The 22,894-nt window shown below is 38.9% G+C and overlaps 1 protein-coding gene across 5 annotated transcripts; it reads right to left on the reverse strand.

Annotated features, from left to right (window-relative positions):
- Window positions 1–377: 377 nt before the first annotated feature.
- Window positions 378–22,138, reverse strand: LOC147302223 (nectin-3-like). 5 transcript variants are annotated; one of them, XM_086283173.1, is made up of 9 exons: window positions 21,965–22,137; window positions 20,279–20,361; window positions 20,009–20,138; window positions 18,311–18,634; window positions 17,195–17,524; window positions 14,201–14,485; window positions 13,760–13,861; window positions 1,757–1,902; window positions 378–1,130 (listed from the first exon to the last, which is right to left on the reverse strand). In XM_086283173.1, exons 3-9 carry the CDS (start codon window positions 20,076–20,078, stop codon window positions 1,128–1,130), a joined length of 1,260 nt encoding a protein of 419 aa, XP_086139299.1. In that variant the 5' UTR covers window positions 20,079–20,138; window positions 20,279–20,361; window positions 21,965–22,137; the 3' UTR covers window positions 378–1,127. The 5 variants fall into 5 exon arrangements, with proteins under 5 accessions (XP_086139299.1, XP_086139297.1, XP_086139298.1 ...); XM_086283171.1 differs by lacking the exon at window positions 378–1,130 and having other exon boundaries at window positions 1,294–1,902; window positions 21,965–22,138; XM_086283172.1 differs by lacking the exon at window positions 378–1,130 and having other exon boundaries at window positions 1,294–1,902; window positions 20,009–20,176; window positions 21,965–22,138.
- Window positions 22,139–22,894: the final 756 nt, after the last annotated feature.

A 22,894-nucleotide genomic window follows, 5' to 3' on the forward strand; every position in this document is an offset into this window, starting at 1 on the left:
CCGGCCACCATGTGACACATTCAGAGCACCCCGTTGCCTCTTTGGGGGAATAAACATGGAAGTGTGATTGTATGTGAAATTGTATACTGTATGAGGGGCAGATATAACAGAGGTAGGGAAACTGAGCCCCCCCCAAAAAAAAAGTGTACTTGAAGTTGGACAGATGTGTGGGTTACGTCTTTGACTTTTAAATCAAGTTAGACAAGGTCGCCCTCTAGTGGCAGAACAGTAAACCTCTGTTTCGCACTTAGCAGCCAGCTGGCCTGATGATATCTTATTTCTGCCACGCTGTAGTTGAATAAATAAATCCTTAAAATATTCTAAAATGAAGTTGAGCAATGAGTAAAATAATTTCTTGTTAGTGGTCCAGTGCTTTTATTGTAAAATATACAAGAAAAGGACATTGTTTCCGCCAGATAAGCCTGTATAACAATCTTGTTTGGTATAACAGTCAATGTTTTCAGTCAAATTATTTGCTTTAATAACAGCGGGGTCACTGATAACACTGAAAATATATAGTGAGCTACTTGGAATTTTTTTCCTGTCATTGTTACTGTGGAAACTAAACAAAAATCGTTAGATGCTTCACCTCAGGAAGAAACATAAATAAACCAAAAACATAAACAAACAAAAAAAGAAGATAAAAACAGTATTATAAAAAGACAAGAAAAAAACGAGAAAAAAACCCCAGAAAAATTAGCAGAAGACATTGTTTTTGTTTTCATAACATATGCAAGTCACATGTAAAGACAGTTTTAATAATAATAACAATTTATGTAGTCCTGTGAAAAACTGCGTACATCCTTACTGCTTCCACTGGAATTAAGAGGGTAAGTAGCAGTGAGGTGCTGGTAATCAAATGTATTTGATTAACTGATCAGCTAATTAAGTATGAGCACCTCTATAAAAACAGAAGATCTGAAGCTTTTTTTTTTGCAAATTATGCCACAGTTTTTTACATGGATGACTCTACAATCCCCTTACCTCAGATTGAAACTGAAAAAATCTAAGAGCTACCCCACAGACTCTACAGGCCTCAGTTAGCATGCTAAATGCTCAACACAGTTCAGGAAGAAGACTGAACGTGTATGGCTTGATTGGAGGGGTTTCTGGGACAGTGCCTCTTCTCACTAAAAAGGACATGGCAACATGGTTTAGGTTTGCAAAGTTGCATCTGAAAGAACCACGAGATATCTGGAACAATGTCCTTTGGACAAATAAGAGCAAAGTACAGATGTTTTGTTATAATGCATAGCTCCAAGTTTGCAAAAATCAAACTCAGTATATCAGCACAAACACCCCCAGCACGGTGGTGGAGAGGTGATGATTTGGGGTTATTCCTGTTGCCACAGGACTTGGGCGCCCTGAGCTGACCTCCTCTATAGACCAAAGTGTTTTAGACTTAGATGTGAGGCTGTCTGTCTGAGAGCTAAAGCCTGGCACAGCCAGGAAAATGATCCTAAGCACAGCAGCAAATCTAAATCAGAATGGCTGAAAAAGAAAACAAATGCCTGCAAATGTAAACGAACTGAAGCAACGTTGTACAGAAGACTGAGCAAAAATTCCTCCATAATGATACGAGAGACAGAAAAAGCCAAACACACCAATTCAAGTTGTTGTTGCTTAAGGTGGTTCCACAGACTACTGAATCATACTGTCTGCTTAGCTTTTCCCAGGACTGCATAGAGTCTTATGAAAAAGACTGTAGATGTTGAAAATAGTGTGATTATTTTAGGCATCCATTGTGTTGTAATACCTGACTTGTACTTAAAGAACTGCATGGCGACACTCCTTCAGCTGCTCCACTTTCCTTCCACGGCCCAAAGAAATGCTTGTTTAGGTTATTTGGCATATGGTTGTTCGTCTCCCAGACTGGATAGAGTGGAAAGTGGATGGATGCACCTATTTCATAGCAGCCGTTTTGAGACAAAATAATAGGAAACCAATGATGTTAGTTTATACGTGGTAATTGAATTCAAAATGAACCCAAAATCCAGTTTAAGCTTAAAAGCATACAAACTGTAAGGGTTAACTCAATGCACACTTTCAGGTTTTTTTTGGTGTGAAAATTGACTCACAAGTGAGTCATTTAAATAATATTCGAAAAAACAAAAACAAATTTTAAACTGGTTAAAGCTATTTTAATCTTAAAATATTTGCATTGGTTAGTCACAGATTTATTCTTTTGTTCTTTTTTTTTTCCAAAGAAGGAGATGCCGTTATACCACTCACAGGTTCTGAAAGTAAAACAGTACAGTCACAGCAGTGGGCTGTGGAGGAAATGAGTTTCAGTATGTAACACCCACGGTCCCCATACATCACTGCCAAACAATCTCAAAAGAATCCAAGCTAGTATGAGGGTATCACTTCATACTATTGTGATATTCAGCAAAATCAATTAAAAGAAGCAGCGAAAAGACAGCAGATAAAGTTTTTTATTTATTTAACCCAGTGCCGATCCACATTAGCTTAAGATTTATCTTGCAGCACAAGTGCAGGACACTATTTAACAGATTTATTGATACAAAAAAGGAAAAACACTGTAAAAGCAACACAATCAGCTTGTTAGCTTCTTATCATCAAAGACATTTATTAATATTTAAACCTTCAAACTGTGTTTATATATAAAGATAACAGACTTCACTGTAGCATTATACTCTGAGTTTCTATGATAAACCAATAACTGCCCATGCAGGCCAATAAACCTAGCACTGGTGCTCCCTACAGTTTAACTCTGTAAATTATAATACTGTACAGCAATGGCAGCAAATGCAAACACACACATAGACATAGATGCACTCTGTGTTTCTTTTGAACTCAGATTACTCACCCAGACACATAGAAAGACACACAAACGCCTTCTATCTCTCAGACAGTTATGCAAACAGTAATTCTCAGGATTCATGTGCACAGAAATTGTTTGGGCGGTGTTAACCACCGAGCACACAAAGGTTACAGGTCGACCACCCGTCTCTGTCCTGCAGGCAGCAGCTAAAAATAACAAACTTTTCATTCTTTTCCACCACAAACCATCCTTCAGGGTGACTCACACGGGCCCGTTTACTAAAAGTCAGATTTTTTTTACTTTCCCGTAACTTGCAAGTTCACAATTGGTGCCGTTTTAGCCATCGTTCTTCTCTACATCACAACCACAAATGGAGGGATGTCAGGTGAAGCAACAGCTTCGCAGTGGTGATATTGGTGTCCCACAGCAATCAGGCAAAGAGCAAGTGATGTGGCTTGAAATGTTCAGCCACCTTAAAAGGTTCAGAAACAAAGTATTTTCACAATTACAAAGTCCAAACGGTTTTGGTGGTTTCGGTTTTTCTGTGTCACGTTTGTTTGTGCCTCTGGTCTTCCAATTCTGAAGAGATTTTCAGTTAATATCTGATGACACCTACATATATGTGACATCAACATTTTTTCTAGTTTAGTGATCAATATAAGGGTTTTAGAGATAGATATATATATATATATATATATATATATATATATATATATATATATATATATATATATATATATATATATATATATATATATATATATATATATATATATATATATATATATATATACACACACATACATATATCAACATGTTATTATTATTATTATTTTCTATATTTGAAATGTAAAGTAGTCAATTCCAAACATGATAGAAAAAGATAGAAAAAGTGTAGTTACAGTCATGGTCAGATGTTTACAAACACTCATCATGGACATGAATGTCATAGTAATTTTGGGCTTCCAATGATTTCTTTGAACTGTTCTTTTTCCAGGGTAGAATGATTGTACAGGATTCCATAAGTTTGAACTTATTTTGGATTTTCTCTAATCCACACAGGCTCAAACATGCATACAGACTCATATACATACATTTCCTTATTTAAATCTTTGAATAAGTGGCGCTAAAGGTTTTACATTGTCTTTAACTTGACAAGAGCAAAGCCTGTTAACGTCTCACTAGTCATCATAATTGACTACAACTGGTAATTTCAATTGCTAGCAAAAAAAGGATTTGTTTTTTCAGCACTCATTGGATTTACCAATATTGTAAAAATTGAGAAGTTCTAAGTAGGAGAATTGTAGATATCTACAAGTTGGGAAGGTCTCTTGAAGCCGTTTTTAAACAACTGCAGACTGTTCAAGCAAGTAAGTACAAGGTATTCAGATGCATCACCACTTTGCCAAGATCTGGAAAAAGACCAAAAGTGTCACCATCAGATTTGAGGAATTTGCTTAGGATGTTCAGGAACATCAAGGCTCAAGCGTGCCATGAGCTGGAAACTACTGGAACACCAGCAACACTGTCCACAGTGAGGCCAGTTTTACATCACCATGGACTAAGATGCCAACTCTGCTCCAAAACTGACACCTTCAAGCTCGACTAAAATTTGTAGCAGCCCGCATGGAACAAATGCCTTCTGGAGAAGAGTTTCATGGTCAGATGAGACAAAGATTGAGCTGTCTAGCCACAATGACACAAGGCATGGAGACTGTTTTGCAGCCAGTGGTACTGGGGGCATTCCACAGAGTAAATGTAATAATGAATGAGAATCACTACCTCCAAATTCTGCAACTTCACCTCAAATCAACATTTAGTTGACTGACAACACAACTGAGTGTTCCAACAGGACAATGAAACACACATCAAAACTGGTTTTGGAAGGTATAAACGGGCTGACAAGAAGCTGTTGGAATGGTCTTCTTAAACCTCAGCCATACTGAAAATTTGTGAACAACACTTTAAAGCCAGGTCTGTGTCAGCTAACCAACCAACTTAAATGAAGTCTACAAATTTTGGCAACAAGAGCGGTTTTTGCTTCTTGATGACTACCAAGTACATCTGGCTAAAGTGCAACTTGCTAAAGGACACTTAACCAAATGTTAGTATGGTGTTTCAAGCTTTGTGTAATTTGGACCCTGTGTGGATTAAAGAAAATCCAAAATCAGATCAAACTTGTTCACTCAAGTCTTGTTTTTTAAAGTAATTAAAGATTTATATTGCACAATCATTCCACCCTGGAAAAAGTAAAGTTCAAAGAAATCATTATAATCCTCAAATAACCATGACATTCATACCCTAGATGAGTGTTTGTAAACTTCTGACCACAACTGTAAATTTACATGACACTTCATGCAATCATATAGCTACTGAAAGTTGAAAAAATATATAACTCATCACACCATTTTCTGACATCAGAGAATAACTAAAACACACATACAAACACACACATGTACAGACACTACAACGACTTCTTAAGAGAGGAAGCACTGTTTAATCTCACCACTGGAGCTCCATTTTGCCACATCTACTTCTGCATCTCTCAGCCTTGCTATCTTTTATATAAAAGGGTTTCATCAACAAACATCTCCAGTGCTCTACCGTAAGTATAATAACTAGCATTAAATAATGTGGTTTTAGTTCTGTTTACTTTGTAGTAAATTGGTGTCCACACTAGCAGTACCCTCCCAGCTCAGCCCAGTGTTGGCTCAGCTCTGTTCCCTTCCCCCTTCCTCTGAATACTGAATTGAAGGGCACGGTGCTGAGCAGCTAGGTCAGGCTCAGAGCTTCACTGGACCTTCATCAAAGCAGCGGTGAGGGCAGACTCCAAATCAGTCTGGATAGAAAGAGACAGACACACAAAGTTATTTGCCATGCCTGCACCTTTGTCCCAAGAACACCGGAAAATTTTCAGTGTTTAATTTTCCACTTCAAAATCTATCACACAATCCTTCCTTGACAGCCTTGCATGTCCTGTTCAGACTGTAACCGCCTTTTCCTGGTAGGATGTTGTTTAGATTTCATTAGTAAAGAGACTTTTTCAGGTTGATGAGGGCAACATCAGGTTTCTAGGACATTGGTCCATTAGTCACTCGTTAAGTTTTCCATCGATTTTAAACCACTATCAAGAAACCAACCACACTAAGGCCAAAACCCACCCTATTGGTATTTTTTTCCAGACCTGCAGCACTTGTTCATTTAGATCATGCATGAAAACACAGGTGTGTATGTCAGTTTATCATGTTATCATTTTTATCTTCATTATATGTATGAAGTGTATGAAGTGAGAATGCAAAAACTCACAACACCAAAATGGTAAACGGCCTGTATTTGTGTAGTGCTTTACTAGTCCCTAAGGACCCCAAAGCGCTTTACACGTTCAGTCATCCACCCATTCACACACTGGTGATGGCAGCGACATTGTAGCCACAACCACCCTGGGGCGCACTGACAGAGGCGAGGCTGTCGGACACTGGTGCCACCGGGCCCTCTGACCACCACTAGTAGGCAACGGGTGAAGTGTCTTGTCCAAGGACACAACGACCGAGACCGTCCAAGCCGGGGCTCGAACTGGCAACCTTACAAGGCGAACTCCCAACTCTTGAGCCACGATCGCCTTAACCAAGCAAATGAATAATAAAAACATGTACTTATTGTTCTTCTTTGCAAGTTTCATATTGTCTAAGACAAAGTAGTCAGTGACAGGCACTATTAGTGTCACTGTTTGACAAATGCTTATTTACAGGTATTGAATAGCGAAACATTTCACTGGCCTAAAAAAAGTTCGCAAAATGTATATAAAAACACATACATGTACACGTACAGGTAATGACAACAAGGTACACGTATACGTAACATTTGCTCATTTTGACATCAGCTGATGATCTATTAGGATTTGAGAATTATAAACATAATTCCCAGAAGCTAAATAGATTTTTATAATCCTGGTAAAAAGTTCCATCCAGGCTGTGTAATGTGTCTAGGAGAAGTCTTGAACAGACATGCTATGATAATTATATGGGTTAAGAAAAGCTAATGGACCAGTCTATAGCCATTTTCATAAAACATAGCTTTATGGAAACGTAGTTTTTAGTATGTGCATTTAAGACCACTGAAAAAGGAGCATGATATGAAAGATGGGTGTAGCAACTAGGACATGAGCAACATTCATGTCAATCCATCAAAAATACCGGTTGAGACATTGAAAGGAGTTACACAAGCTGACCAAAAAAATCCCAGTCTATATGGCATTGTCAGTAACTGGACTGTTTATAAACTCAGTCTTGTAATTTTAAATCCAAAGTGGCTCTTAAGCTGTGGCTATACATAACTGTTTGATTGATCATCCAGTTTTATTAATCAAGATCGGAGTTTGAGGTTAGTCTATAAAAAGAAGCCCTCAGAGTATTTCTAAATGTAAAAATGTCACAATATCATCGGCGACAGGGTGTATTAACTTGATATAAATCCCACTCAGGAATGCAAAAAGAAACACAGCAAGCCCTTACACGTCTGTGCACTCACAAAATCCCCAAAACGCCCCCTCATATCTAAAAAGATCACATACACAAAATAATGAAACACTGCATGAATTCCACAGACATAATTGCCTGCCACACCTAAATCTACATGTGGCAGTAATGTGAGTTATTTAGGAAAGTCTATAGCACCACTGCAAAATCGACACATGGAGGCTAAAAGACAATTAGAGCATCAGCGACAGGTTAACTGTGCTGTGAGTTAGTGGAAAATCATTAGTGCAGATGGAAATTAATGCTTGTTAAAGCTGTTTGTTGTTTCAGTGTGGCAACCAGTAGGTGTCACCTTCTCCACATTAGGAAGCTGTGTTCCTTTTAAGATAACATGAGACTAAAGTTTGTTCCTTTGTCCTCCCTCTGATATCTTGGGAGCTATCAGTTCTGCCCCCATGATTCAAGTGGTAACTGTGTTTGTGTGCTGGACCGGATGTGGTGCCAGCCCCATATTTCCTCTGGTGCCTCAGATTAAAAGATGCCACTGAAAACATTTTCTTTCCATGATTAAAGATTTCACACTCTTATCTTTAGTTGTAGTTCAGCCAGCGGCAGACCTTGCGGTCCACATATCACCACCCAACCACGACAAAAATCATGCAAACACTGCCCCAAATAGACCAGCAACATTTTACTGGAAGAGGCCCCGGCCTTGGTCCTTCTTCCCAGCTGAGATCGAGGCAGGCAGAGTGCGAATTACACCCACTGTTTGAGCAGGAACTACCGGGGCCTATTTGTGGCTTTTTCATGGTCTGTCTTCAACCGCAGACATTACAGTACCTCAATGGGTTCACAGTGGGTTTCTCTGGAACTGGGCATTTCAGAGACTTTTGTCAGCAATAGTTTTAGAGACCGGCTGGTGCACAGTGCAGGATTTTCAGCTTTTCCTCTAACTCAGAGAGGAAGTACAGATGTCCTGAGGTGAATTGCTTAAAAAAATGACATGGTAGGAAATATTAAGGCAAATTACATTACAAGCCATAAACTTAATTTTGTTAGTCAGAGCATCTTTGGAAACACATGGTAACCTGCTATAGTTTGTTTTGTTTTGGTTATTCACCAAAAGAGGTTATTTTGTAATTTGTTTCCAGCACTCAGCAAGATTTGAATCAAAACATGATGGTTCTTGTTGGTTTGGGTGATTATGCTGTTAATATCCTTCCCAGTCCTTATAAATTAGATTAATACTTTTAATTAATGCATAAACTGATGTTTTAACTGTGGTTGTTACTATTTTTCCACAGATATATTTAGGAAAAGTAATGTAAAAACAAGACTTGCATGGAGACTATTTCTTTGGTGGATTTCATGGTTTCATTAACAACAGTTCTGCTCTCATAACAGTGCAAGCTGAGTACAGCCAGGTCCCCTAGCATCTTATGTGTAGCTAAATCCGACAAATCACATGCAGCGACCATGCCTACAAAAATGACAGACAAGATTACAATTACAAGGTGGATGTTAACAAGCAATATTAGATCCTTAGCAGGACTGAAACACAGACAAACTTAGCAGAAGGTCGTTCTGATTTGTAAAAGGAATGTCACTCATGTTTGTTTCATTCTTTGTAAACTACAACTGGCCCAATTTGAAAACCCATTGAATAGTGTGCTGGCATAGTGCTGGGGAAAGTAACTAGCTTTTCTATGCTTCCAGTATTGCCAGGATGTCTGGATAGCTCATACCCGATTGAAGACTCCCTCTCCTGCGTGCCAGGAGACAAAAGCAGATAAATTTACAATAGCTAATAAAAAACTAAATTACCATGAGAAGAGTTTCTAGATTGCGTTTAATCAAATTAAATCTCTTGCTTGTTCTCTACACAAGATTTTAACCTTCATGCAGCCAACGCCATTTCAAAAACAGCTGGTCAAAAGAACTTGGACTTCAAGTGGACTATCAGAATCAGAATACTTTATTGATCCCTGGGGGAAATTATTTGAGCAGGAGCGACTGTAACAGGCTGCACGCTGGTTGGCGCATGCGCACTGAATGTGCTACAAAGGGAAACCAGAAACCATTCTAATCACCTTGAAAGTCAGTATTTTGTATGATGACCTTTATTCTTAAATATATCCTGAACTCTCTTAGGAAGCTTTGTAGTAATTTCTTTAAGTAGTTTTCAGGAATAGGTTTCCAGACTTCTTAAAGGACATTCAAAGCTCTTCTTTGGATGTTTCTGCCTTTTGTTCTGTTCTCTTGTCAACATGATGACACAGTACTTCAATAATGTTGAGGTCTGGGCTCTGGAGAGGCCAATCCATGACTGAGTGTTCCACTGTGTGTTTTTCTATGAAGATACCTTTTTACGGCATTGGCACTGTGTTTGTCGTGCTGAAAAATGAAGCTTTTTCCAACCAGATGCTTTCCAGATGGTATTGCATGGTCAATCTCAATCTGACAGTACTCTTCTGTTTTCATACTTCCATCAAGTTTGACAAGATCACTAACACTACTGGCTGAAATGTGTCCCCAAACTATGACTGTGCCTGGGACTTTTACAGATGGCTGTAGAAATGCACTATTTTACCTCTCTGCTGCCCCCCTCTGTACATATTGATAATGATTTGAAGCAAAAATTTCAAACTTGAACTCTTAACTCCATCAGACCTGTTGTCACTAATTTTCAGTCCAGTTATTGTGTAATTTGGCATACCTCAGCTTTTACTCCCAGTTTTCCTCAAGACCGTGACTTGAGCTAACCTTCCACTGAGATCGTTTCTGATGAGCCTTCTGAAGAGTCAGATGTCTCAGGTTCTGTGTGATTTGTTTTTTATTTTTAAGGAGACAACATTCAGATACTGTTCATCTGCTGTATAGTCTTTCAGGCATGACACTTCTTCTTTTGTCCTCCACTTGTCCAATTTCCTCAGATTTCTTAAGGACACACTGCACACCATACACCATGCAGACATAACCAGTTTTCAGCTAATAGCTCTTTGGGAATCACCTTGGTAGTCACCAAAAATACTATTTTCTGCCCTTCAAACTGTGTTATCTTTGGCATTTTTCACAGATTCAACAAAAGAAATGGAAAGAAATTGTTTTTTTGTTTTGCAAAATACTAGCAACAATCTACCTAAAGATACTATTTAAGATTGTTTTTGCAAAGTTGTGTGTCAAGAGTTTTTCACAGTACTCTACTTTCATATGCAAATAACTCTTGATCCATATGTATAAACTAGATCCAAGTATGGGAAAGATGCATTGCAGCTGAATTTTTACACGTGATACTATGTTTATATTGTGAATTGATCCTGTAACTAGAATTTAATTTTCTATTAATGACAGCAATGATCTTGGCTTAATCACTGTGTCATTAGGTGATATCATAAAATCATTAAATGATCAGTATACATGAAGCTGTCTGATTTTAAAAAATAAAACAAAACTTGTCAGGTTATCTAAAAGTAAAAACAAAGACACTTTGCATCACAGCTTTAACTGCAATCTGAATCACATCACAGTAAAAGCCTGTGTTTGCTCCACATCCCAACTTGGCCAAGACTGGGAAATACATATGGTAAGAGTGTGTCTGTACAGCTGAGTATGAGAGGGGACGTTGTTATCAACTGGGCAGCCTTTCAGCTTAGGACTTGTCACAGTTCCCTCATCCAGGCCCCCTTAATGTCTGCCTTCTTTCTTAGTCTCAGGGATTAGACCAAGAAAGAGGGTCTTTTCTTCTGCCTGCTAACTCCAGACAATCGGCACAATCACTTGTTATTCTGCTCAAGTCCCACATAGTTGGAAAACAAGGAAACTTGTGGTTCAAGGAATGTTTCAAGGAAACAAGGGCTTCATTTCCTGGGAAAAATCTATTTTTACAACGAAGCCACTGCAATCTATTCAACATATCCCAAGCTCAATTTTCTGGTCAAACATGGCACAATCAATCACACTGCTAACATAGTATTTAAGAGTGTTCCTGACAAAAACAGAACCACCCTTATATCAGCAGCATGAATGGGGACTCTCTTGTGTGGGCAAAACCTAGCTTTGAAACTTGACATGAAGAGGTGACAAGGGTGCAGTGCAGTGAATTCCCACCTTTACAACATCGCTGAAAACTTTTTTTAAAAATTGAAAAAAAAATCTTTGAAAAATCAAACATGAAAATGTCCATGAGGGGATGGCATATTTAAGCTATAATGGATGATAGTTTTTTGACTGTTGTTGATGCGTGAGATTGTATTAGCTATGGATGTCAAGAACAGTCATGTGACCCAACCTTGACACATCAGCTCCACTTTTGTTTTTCTTCCTTTACAGCTTTTGTTTTGCCAGCCAGAACACCAGCTTCAAGCCAAGGCCTCTGTCAATACAGCACAAGCCAGAGTTTCCCTGGCTCCCTTTGGTGTGGAGGTAATTTATCATAAGGGGGAAATGGGCAACCACCCACATGCCACATTACATTGGCAACTCACTCAGTCATTATTGTGGGAAAGGTGTTAACAGCAGAGAAGGTAGTGTCAATGACCTCGGAGAAGGCATCTGCCATGTCGCCTAAGTGTGAAAAGAAGCTGAATATTGACCTTTAGAGGGTGTTTTCTGGTAACTGTTAGTGTGTTTCATGTTTTGTTATAATAAAAACAGCTGAAACATCAGAAATCTCCAACTTAACTGTAATTATATATATAAAAAATATAAACTGTAATATCCTTTTTTGTAATCAAAATTGGCAGACACAGCTATTAACATTGGCAGAACTAAGCTGTGAATGGTTTCCTTCCTGGCAGCTAAGTATCTTTCAGGCTATGCATTTATTGTTAATAAGCAATTTATGCTTCCTTGTATTCCTATTATTTTCCCTGTCTGCAAAACACAATGGATTAATAATGTCAGCTAAAAGAATCACATTTTTTATGCCCAATGGGAACTAAAAAAAAACAAAAAAAACAAATACAAATACAAAAACCCACATTCTTAATTTCTAATTAGTTCAACTTGAACTCCAAAGACTAAGTTAAAGATGCCACTGTGACATCACCAACTGTCACCAACTAATGCTGGCTAGTTAGCTTGGTTAGTAAGGTACATCTGTACTTTTATACTATCTGTGGTATAAAATGGGATTCTATCTTCATCAAAAACAGGGCTTGAAAAAAAAAATTAGTAAAGACACAAATGAGTTATCAGAATCAAAATATCAGAAATTGGTAACTTATCATTGTCACCAAGAAGGGGCAAATTAGCTCTAGAGACCAACACTGTTTTATGCTCCAAAGATATTTCTTTGGGAACTGACCCACTTTGAAGGCTGATTGAAGTGGTCAATTGAGGAGCTGCTTTTATGTCTTTCTTGAAATTGTTTTTCAGTTCCTGATGTTTGCTCATCATTTTGAGAAGTTATTTATTCTCCCATTGCTACAAAAACAAATATTTACATCTTTGCTGTCAGTGTTGTAAATCTTTACTACGTTAGAGTAAGTTAGAGTCACATTTGTTTCAACTTGGTAGTGAAGACACCAACAATCTTAAAAAAAAAAAAAAAATTATATATATATATATATATATATATATATATAGTAAGTATGTAAGTATGTTAGAAAATAGGGGTGACGAGAGTAAACTCTGAGCTAAAACTAGCTAAAATGTTAATGGTAATGATATATGATCTACCTCCTTTATATACAAGCATTCAATAATTTTTCCCCCTTTTTGTTCATTTTCAAAATTACAAATGACAAAATAATTAGGTTTAACTTTGAAAAGAAAACAAGTTTTATCTGTCAGTCCTTGAAGCAGTAGTTGTGCCACTGTAGTTCTTGGAGGCTGATTTGGTATGTCACAGTCCATAAATGCCAAGATGTTTTCTGTTCATGTAACCAGAAGAAATGTGGACACTTTATCACAGTCACGGTGACAAGAGGCACTCAAAACTTGGCCAGCACAGCAGGCCACTAGACAAACACTGCATATGCACTGAGGGTTTTTCTCACATCATGGACATCCTGTGATAAAGGAAAGCCTAGAAAACCTTAAGTAAAGCAGAATTTAATAAAAAAAAAAAAAAACAACAACAACAAAAAAAAGTCTGGTAATTTCTTCTGCTTGACATATATAATTACATGGTTCCTCATAAAGGCTTCCCAGAATGACTGTTTTGCTGAACTTTGAGGGAATACCTCAAAGGGCTTCTCATGGACTTTCTTCAGCCATGTTTTCTGGAGCTACTAGGATTGAGAGTGCCAACCATATAAGGGAAATCTTCATATGGTCTCGTAACAGAAGTTAGTCTATGTTTGATGACAGGCTGTAATTTATTATTGCAAAAACTACACTCACTGCATTTCTGAAATGCCTTTTGACACCACTAAACGGCAAAGCTGGCCTTGTTGCGTCAAGCTAAATCCTAGCACTCCAGTAACTGAATGCTATTTAAGAAATGCAAATGTGAAGCTTTTTTAAAAAAAAAAAAAAGCTTAGATTTTAGACTCACCATCCGTACAGATGAAGCACTTGCAGAGACACACACACAAGCACAAGAGGAGGACCGCTGCCACACCGCACACAGAGATGAGGATAACCATGGCTGGACCCACTGTGGCACACAAACACACAAGCTCACATTTCCTCCAAAACACAGATGATGTCTAAAAGTAGGATATATATTATGTATGACATCTGGAATAAACATGTTAGGTGATGTGGTAAGACAAGAAAGGTTCTCTGTACTAAAAATAATCCTTCCCGTACTATGTGGCATTACAGGATTCGGGACCCCATCAAAGCAGCCATAATTACCCAGCACTAAAATAGCAGAGAATTCACATTTGTCAACAAAAGCTCCTGTTCCTAGTAAAGGAGCTTTTACACATTATGGCATATTATATTTGCTATAATGTGTGACAGGACAAGACATCATTCAGGAGGTCCTCACTGTTTGTGTTGAGGGACATCAACAGGGGTTTATTCAAACCCGGGTGGTGCACGATGCACTTGATGGACAGGTCGCTGAACAGCCCAGACTGGAAGAGTAGCGTGCTCGTCACTATTGTTGTACCGTCGCCTTGTTCGTAGGCCGACGAAAATGGTGGGCCTAGGGTTCGGTTGTCACTGCCGACGTTCCACATGATCTCCGCTGCAGGCCGGGACTTGGCCGTGCAGTTGGCCTCAGTGATCCCTGAAGGTGAGGTCACCTGGCTCACCTCTGGTTTGGGTAAAACTGTAGAGAGACAGACTGCGTTAATGGCTGCTTGAAGTTTATTTTGCAATTTTTCTTAGGTCATTTTTTCATTCTGTGTTACTCTTTTTTGGTATTCTTTTAGTTACACCACAGAAAACAAAGATTTGCTCATCTGCCTTCCTAATGAAGATGGACAAACAGAGAACATCGCCTGTCAATCTTTCTGCCCCGACGACACAGTGACACAAGTCGTCCTCCGACAGGCCTGGAAACAAAAGCCAGACGGAGAACAGAGCCAGAGCAGCTTTTACTGACTGTGTGTGTGTTTATGTGTGTGTCTGGATCTGGTGTCTGCTTCCAACAGTTCAGACAAAAGCAAAGCCTGTTAGGAAAGCAACATACGCACACACACAAACACACTAGGCTTTGTGTCTAGGGAAACAGTAAACCACTCATCCCCTGGGCTTGATCCCACATTAATCACCACTTTCCCCTCTGTGACACCCCTCTCTCATTATCACTCCAAAAGCACCCACACACGCACTCACAGAGGAAGATCAGCAACTACTCTCACTCCTGGAACTTTTGCTCATGATCACTAGAGCTACATTTAGTCTTCTGATGGAAATCTACGTCCCAACTGACGTTTTAACCCAAAACTCCTTTTTTTCTCTATACCACAATCTTGCACACCATTCAAGTCAAGTTGTGGTATACACTGATCCAATGCAGTTACACTTCTCAGGAGGCGCAGGCCAGGTTACGTGGAAGCTCACAGCATACAATTAAAATGGGACTCTGGTTCTGGCATAAGTTACTGAGTAGATCTGATGCAGAAGTATAATTCATGTGTAAAAGTGTAATAGTGGTCTAAGCAACTCTCTCTCACTGAGGGGAAAAATAGATCAGAACAGTAGTTAATGACCCTCTCCAGTACCTCTCACCTTTGAGCTGCCTGTGGTTTGTTTATACACTGCTTTTCCTTTTCCTGAGCTATATACAGGATCCACACACACATACACTAGTACACATTTCCTCTCAGCCCTCAGTATATTCTCATTGTGGTACATGTCAAGACCCTTTTCCGAGAGGGTGAAAGATAAGGCAGAGACCATAGAAAGGCGCCAGCACCAGTGTATTTAGCCCGAACTTTACAGCCACACCTTGTTTTTCCTCTTTTGTGTATCATGTTCTGGGTTAAAGTTAGGAGCAGGTTTAGGGAAGAAAACTAGTTTAACTTTCTAGCATGTGACACTAACCCATACCGTATAAATGTTCCTGTAAACAAATACAGGATTGGTAATATTAATAATATGTTTTACTTTCAGAGATCCATGTTCCGCGTGGGAAATTAACAATAGCGCTACTCATTGAACTGGAATGATCAGTTTGGTCAGTTCAAGGTCCCATGCCATTTAAATTTTTTTCCAACATATTATTTTTATTCTAAATGACACTAACAATGGGCACAGATTGATGGAAAGGATGGAAACACTTTTCCATGTCAACACCCAGCGAAATATTTATCTGACATTTCCTGGAAACAGCTCACATTAGTCATTTCCAGATGTCCAGAAATAGTCTTATCATCATCTTCATCATTATTATCATTATTATTATTATTATTATTATTAAGTGTTCCCATTATAAAATGAAAATTGTAGGTGTGCCTCCTAATACAACTAAAGCTAAAAGAAAATTGTTTTTTTTAATCTGCTCTAGTTTATATTTGCTAGCAAATGCTCATGCTCCAGTATTGTTTGTACCTGTAAGCTGTTCTATGTGTCTAAACACAAAAAAGAAAAAAACCCACATTGCTAGATCTTTCAGGATTTGTGGGTATAATTGATATGTTAGTGCGAAATAGCAAAAGGATAATTTCACAAGGTGCTATAGATGCAACAAGGCAAAAAAAACAAAACAACAAAAACATGCAATTTTAGCTTGTTGCTAGGTAGTTGCACGGCAACATGATTATGCCACAATATATGAGATAGATAAGAACAATCAGGGGTCTCAGATATACCTGTGTGACAAATTTGGTTCCTCAACTCTTAATTCTGAAGGACAAGTTGGTGGTCAAAGAAACTAACAGACAGAGATTTTTGTGTATTTCAATGAGAAGATTGCCGTTGCTCTGTTGTGGGATCTCCCAATCGTTTTATGTGTATATATGGAAAACTGGAGGCTGGGAGAGCAGCAGCAAGGGCCAACACATATAATAGGTACGACACTCACAAGCATGAAAGTAGGCTCTGTGGGAGATATGGGTTGCAAAGTGGCTTGCAGGTGGGTAGCAGCTGTTGTCAAGCTAAGGCAACTTAAATTGGGGGCTCTATATGAGATTTACCAATAAGATGTGTAGAAGGGTATCAGCTGACATGGCATGGTAATAAGATAAGCTACCATGACTACTTATCATGGCTACTGCCTGCCTGAAATAGCGCCTGAGCAATCATCCAGTGTATGATCCTTGCTTGTCTCAATTCGAGTGAGGAGGGTTGTAGTTTAACTTTGAAGAGTATATTCAAAGCTGGGGTTGTGGAGATTAGACATATATAGAGGCGCTGATTAAATATGGCTACTGAGTTGCTAATGACTAAATGTCATGACAACTTTGTCAGCTATATGTAATGACAGACTTTGGATAACATAGAATTCATCACCTAATAGGGAACAATTTCCAAGGACCAAATACAGTAAAAAACAAAACAAAACAACCAAGTAAACAAAAAAATAAGATCTCACCATAAACAGAGAGGCATGTGGTGGCGGCCCGGGTGCCATCTGGGTACGTGTGGAACTCACAGGTGTAGCAGGCCTCGTCCTCCGTTCGGACAGCCTTTATCGTCAGCTCAGTGTGTCCCAGGGTTCGGCTCAGGCTGACCTGACCCTTGAACTGTTCCTCTATTTTGTAATGGTTGCCTTCAGCAACGGAGCCAACAGTGGTGGTGTCACCCTGCTCGGCTGTCTTCCTCCACAAGACCTGTCGGACCCTGCCAGGGAGGCTGTACCAGCATGAAAGGGTGGTCGGCTTTCCACTTATGGCAGTCTTATTGCCATCGAAATGCACTTTTCCTGGTACACAGAAAATTGTAGCCAAATCAAGTCATTTTTATTTATACAGCAGATTTTAAAATAACAGGAGTTGCTCCAAAGTGTTTTATAGTCATCTAGTATGGAAAAGTAGCTGTCTACACTGATATTCATTAACTCCATGCAGCTTTTAGGGTATAAGAGATGGTCTTTAAATAAGAATAATGTATGAGCACATTTAGCAGTAACAACAGAAAGCACTAAGGTTAGCAGCCTGGGTGGGCTCTCCTGCTCCTGCTGATCTGAGAGTTCAGACTTTAACCTGCTACTTCCGGTTTTACAGGATTTTGCTGCCCTCAGGCAAAACAAAGCTTATACTGTGCAATGTGACTTCCACAAATAAACACAGTTGCAAAAGAGGCTTTGACTTTATCATAAAGGCACAAAAGTTCAAATGTCAGTTGGAGCTGCTACCTTGAAAAATGCAGACCGAAGACTGTTGTTTTTAAGAAAACAGAATCAAGGGGATGTTATGAGAACCACCAGTAAGGATATTATTGCAGGAGCTTGGAGGCTAGTGAAGAGGTTTTATCTCTCAATCAAGAAGCTTCTTCAGTTCCAGGAGAACAAGTCCCACTAGGGTTTAAATACCTGAGACTCTCCATCATTTGGTTTTAGAACTGAAGAAGCTTCTCAGATGAGAGCTTAAACACCTACAAGAAACTCAAAGTTCAGTCACTTCCACAGACATGACAGAATGGGAACATTCCTAAAAACGGCTCTGAGGTTAAAGCTCATTTTAGACATATTTGTAAGATTTACTCTCACCGATGATATTGAAGCACGCCAAGCCTTGTTGCGTGCCCTTGGGGTAAACATCAAAGATGCAGTGGTAGCAGCCGCTGTCAGCAGCCTGCACTTTCGTGAAGGTTATGTAGCTAGCGTTGTGATGAGAGACAGTGAGCTGCACATTTTGGTCTTGGTGACTGATGTGGGGCGACGTCCCCTGTTCGTACGCCAGAATGAGCTTGTGGTGCTTGTTGAGCCAGCGCACTTGGTAGACCATATCACCTGGCTCCGTAGTGATGTTGCAGCCGAGCAGTAAGGGACGACCTGCCTCTGCGGTCCGATTAGCGGGACCTAAAACCTTACCTGACGTAAGGCACAAACACAGAGTCAGCTCCTGTAACTCTAAAGACTTTTTCACTGGTAATTATGTGGGGAAGTAAGAGTAACACTGAATTTAAAAACAAAACCCTATTGCATTACAAAGTTGTGAGGGCTTGAAAAGGGGGCATCTGGACTTGTTTTTTTCTGGAAAATTTTTTTTATGTTTGACTAAAAGTGGTCTGATTGGCCTTTTTAATGCCCAGGTAATGGAGAACCTACAATGAAGTTTACACAAAAATACAAAATTCCATCCATCCATTTTTAGATCACGTGGGGTAATACAGAGGTGTTTCCAGGCTAGCCAAGAGACATAATCTCACCAATGTGTCCTGGGTTTACCCAGGACATACTCATTACACATCACAAGTAGAAGGAGGAGGGGACCTCCAGATCAGATTCCTGAACTCTATGACTAGATGGAATAAAATTAGAATATAATTTAAAATCTTTATTCTGAACCCTAAAAAAATAGGGTTCCCTAAATTTTCTTTAGGGTTTTTCAAATTTTACTGATATGTCAGTACAGACTTTGTGGTTGGTTTATTGAAGCACGCCAATAAACCAACCAGATCCCTAGTTTCAAGTGTTATTTGACACATTGTGGAACTCATTTATTAAATTCTGGTCCCACTTAGAGTAAGCTAGTAGGGTAGACTATCAATTACTGTCTTCCGTGGTGTGAGGCTACCTCATTGCTATTGTATGACAGTGCATTGTGCTCGGCTTCTAACTTGTCAGATGTGGTTAAAAAAATAAAACAGCAATGGGTAAAAGTCCTAGAATAAAATCCACAACCAACTGGTGATGACACGATGGCTAATTCCATTTTTTATAAACAGCTTTTGATAAACACATTTGCCGCTGTGCAAAAATATTGTGCAATTATGCATCGAACTAATGAGTCTAGTAAGGTATGTAGAAATAATCACATCAGCGACACGAAACAGAAGTCAAACAGGTTGGGCACAACTGCTTCAATCTTAGATAATTGCATTTTTTTTAACTCTTAAAAATAAAAAATAATTACAGCTATGATATAGAGCAAGAGTAATATGAAGACAAACCAGGACATATGCAGTTACTTTCTTGCAGAGGCAATTCCATGCAAAACCAAGCTCACCATTAAACAAAAACGAACTCAATAAAGTTAGAGTTTTCTCTTTCTGACTTTTGCAATCTCATGCCTACAGTTTGTAAGCTAACAGTCTGCTCTGAAAACAGCCTAGGCCATTGTGAAACTTTGGTTATAGCAGCAAGTGTAATCATCATGTAAAAAAGGAGGCTATAATCATTTTGCAAAAACACAGAAAAAAAGAAGAAACTCAAAAATTAAACACGCACACGTATCTGGAATACCTTGCGTCGTAGAGACAGCTGCTCCTACGATCCAGAGCAGCAGACGCAGCGGGATAGAGGACCCACACATCGCACACTGAAGCAGGGTAACCGACTCAAGCACTGACCCAATCTTACATCCAGACTGCAGCTGCACACACAAACGCAGTCAGGGAGTTTGACCACAACCTTAATCGCAGCGGGGAAACCTCAAGGTTAAGCACTTTTTACAGCTTCTGGCTAAATAAACAGGACAAAGAAAAAAGGAAATAATATTCCTAAAAATCATACCCCTGTCAGCTGTCCAGTGCTCTACTTGTTGAGCCGCTGCTGGTCAGAACTGTAGATCCTGCATGTTCTTGGGAAGCTGTCAGCTGTAATGGAAAAGCCAGAGGAGGACATTAGCAAAGACGTCAGCATCATAAGAAATTAAACTTTTTCTTTAGTATTCTTTTTTCTTTTGGACATCTGTGCATCCCACGGTTAGTTTCCTTTAAAAGTTGCTGCTATGGCGATTTGTAAGCATCAACAACAACAGATGCTGATTCAAGGAACATTACCTGGGGTCTAATAGGGGGTTTTATATCTTAATCAACAGCATGCGCTCACTCCGGTGAGCCCATAATTATCTGGCAACGCAACACAAGCACACCTCTTACATGTCTAGACAACATCAAGCCCTGAGGTTTCAACATCGATACCTGCAACCACAAAGGAATTACAGTGGCCGGATGCTGAAGATGGAGGTTGGAGGGAGTCATTAAGGTGAGCACAGCATGCACAAGGACATGCAAAGCAGAGGGTGTGCAATCACCAGCCGAGCCCAGCAGTGAGTAAGCTGTAAACATCATACTCTGGCATAGCTCTGCTCTCATTGTTTCACAGAGACAATAGAAAGTCACCACTGTGGCTTTACTTGTGAATTGTACTTGGCTTGCATCAGCTCTCCGCATCCTGGAGAAAAAGGCTGGAGGAATTTGGCACAAAGTGACTTTTGATTAAACTTGCTCTGAGTCAGGTGAAGTGGACTTACTGGTAAAGAGAAACCTGCCTAAACCACAAGACAGACCACGTCCAGACCTCACAGCTTTTACGGGCATTATTTTGCACCATTTACACTGTCAGCCATCTGGCTTCAAACAAGCTGCCTGCTCCTGTTGGGCAACAGTTAAATCACTTTTCCACTATAAAGCCATACTGATGTCTCACAGTAGGCTGGGAGACTCAGTCAACAAGGCCAAACAGATGTAGGCTTTTATTGTGAAAGTCCAGCCTAATTTTCTTCACATCCAAGGCAAGTCATCAATGGAAGAGACAGCGAGGGAGCTAGAAGTTGACTGACAACAACATTTCAAGATCAACAAGTGAGGAAGTGAAACCTGGGTGCCAACCAAAATCCAGCCTCAGGAGACAGACTGAACACATCTTGAACAGATTTCTAAAAATAAATAGATAAATAAATAAAACAACAACAACACACACACAAAGATAATTTCCCCCACATTTAAAAACAAAGTTATCACATTTTTATTTTTCAAATAACAAAACGAATTCTCTTTTCATGAGAAAATCACTGTACTTAATAATATACTATATAATACTATAGTATAAAATAATAGGGACAGATTAGTGCAATGCATGAAAAATGCACAGTAAATATCAGTAAGCATATCTAAGTAAATATCAATCCTTTAAAATACTTTAGTCACAGGTGCAAAACAGGAAAAGTGTGATAAAGTTTGAGTTTATATTAATCCAAGTCATTTTAAGTCGATCACAGTCATTCGCTATGAAGGTTAAGGTCAAAGTTAGAGATGCTGTGAAGAATTTGACAGCAGGTGGGTTCAATTTAAACGCTCAAAGAAACAAATGCAAAGCATGCAAGCGTTAACCTTTAAAAATATTTCAGTCCTTCCGCACGTGCTTACTTAAAACTGTTCAGAATTTACAAGGAAAAAAATAAAAATAAATAAATACCTGCTGACAGAGTTTAATCCGCAAAGACAAATGGGACCCGGCGTTCGCCCTGTGCGTCAGGTGAGGTGAAACTGGAAAAGTATAATCCACAGCTCGTACATTAAACCAATACTCCAGCGTGTTGTTTCCTTCTGCGTTTTTTCAGCCCATGAACTTTGCAAACGACCCTCTGAGGACGGGAAAGATGAACAAACAGAGACCCCCAGAGGCCGAATGGCGCAACTGCAGTTCAAGAAATCAACTGCACAGGTTCAACCATTCGTTATTAGAGCTAATCTGCCACAAAGAAGCTCAAAAATAACCTTAATTTATTTTATTTAAAGTGATTATTCAAGTAGACTAAGTCGTCTTTTTTAATAAAGGGAAAATTAAAAATATTTATGAGTTATTAAAAACCTTTTTTCTGTTCTTTAGATTATTCTGAAAAAGGTCATGACCCCAAACCTGTTTTTTGTTTTTTTAGTGGCCTAAACCTTTGTTACATTATATACATCTTTTAAATGTAACTGAAAGCAGCAGTAAATATGAAGGTGAAAACAATTACATGGACAAAGTGGAAGCAGTTATATAAAATGATTTATTTCATGAACAGAAAACATGAAAATAAAATAAAAATCAATGTGAAAATTGTATTAACAAAAATTACAAAAAATAAACACACAGACAAAAAAATAAAGACACACAGCTACAAACATGCATCCAGACAATTAAATTTAATTACAAACTCTCAAAGCTTCAGAACACATTAAACACAATCAGACCTTCTGATTCAGTTTGATTAAATGCATTTTGTTAAGTACTGTATGTTAAGTATACAATGATCAGCTGTCTGCTAGAAAAATACAGAAGACAGCCAATAGGTTTCAGATATAGTAAAAAAACTTGAGAGCATCAGGGTTTCTAATAACAATATCAGAATCAGAATCAGAA

The sequence above is a fragment of the Aulonocara sp. 'chitande type north' Nkhata Bay genome, linkage group LG23, assembly GCF_057382095.1.
Source record: "Aulonocara sp. 'chitande type north' Nkhata Bay isolate Kocher_YH1m ecotype deep benthic linkage group LG23, A_spYH_male_GT1.1, whole genome shotgun sequence".
In the NCBI taxonomy this organism is placed as follows: domain Eukaryota; kingdom Metazoa; phylum Chordata; class Actinopteri; order Cichliformes; family Cichlidae; genus Aulonocara; species Aulonocara sp. 'chitande type north' Nkhata Bay.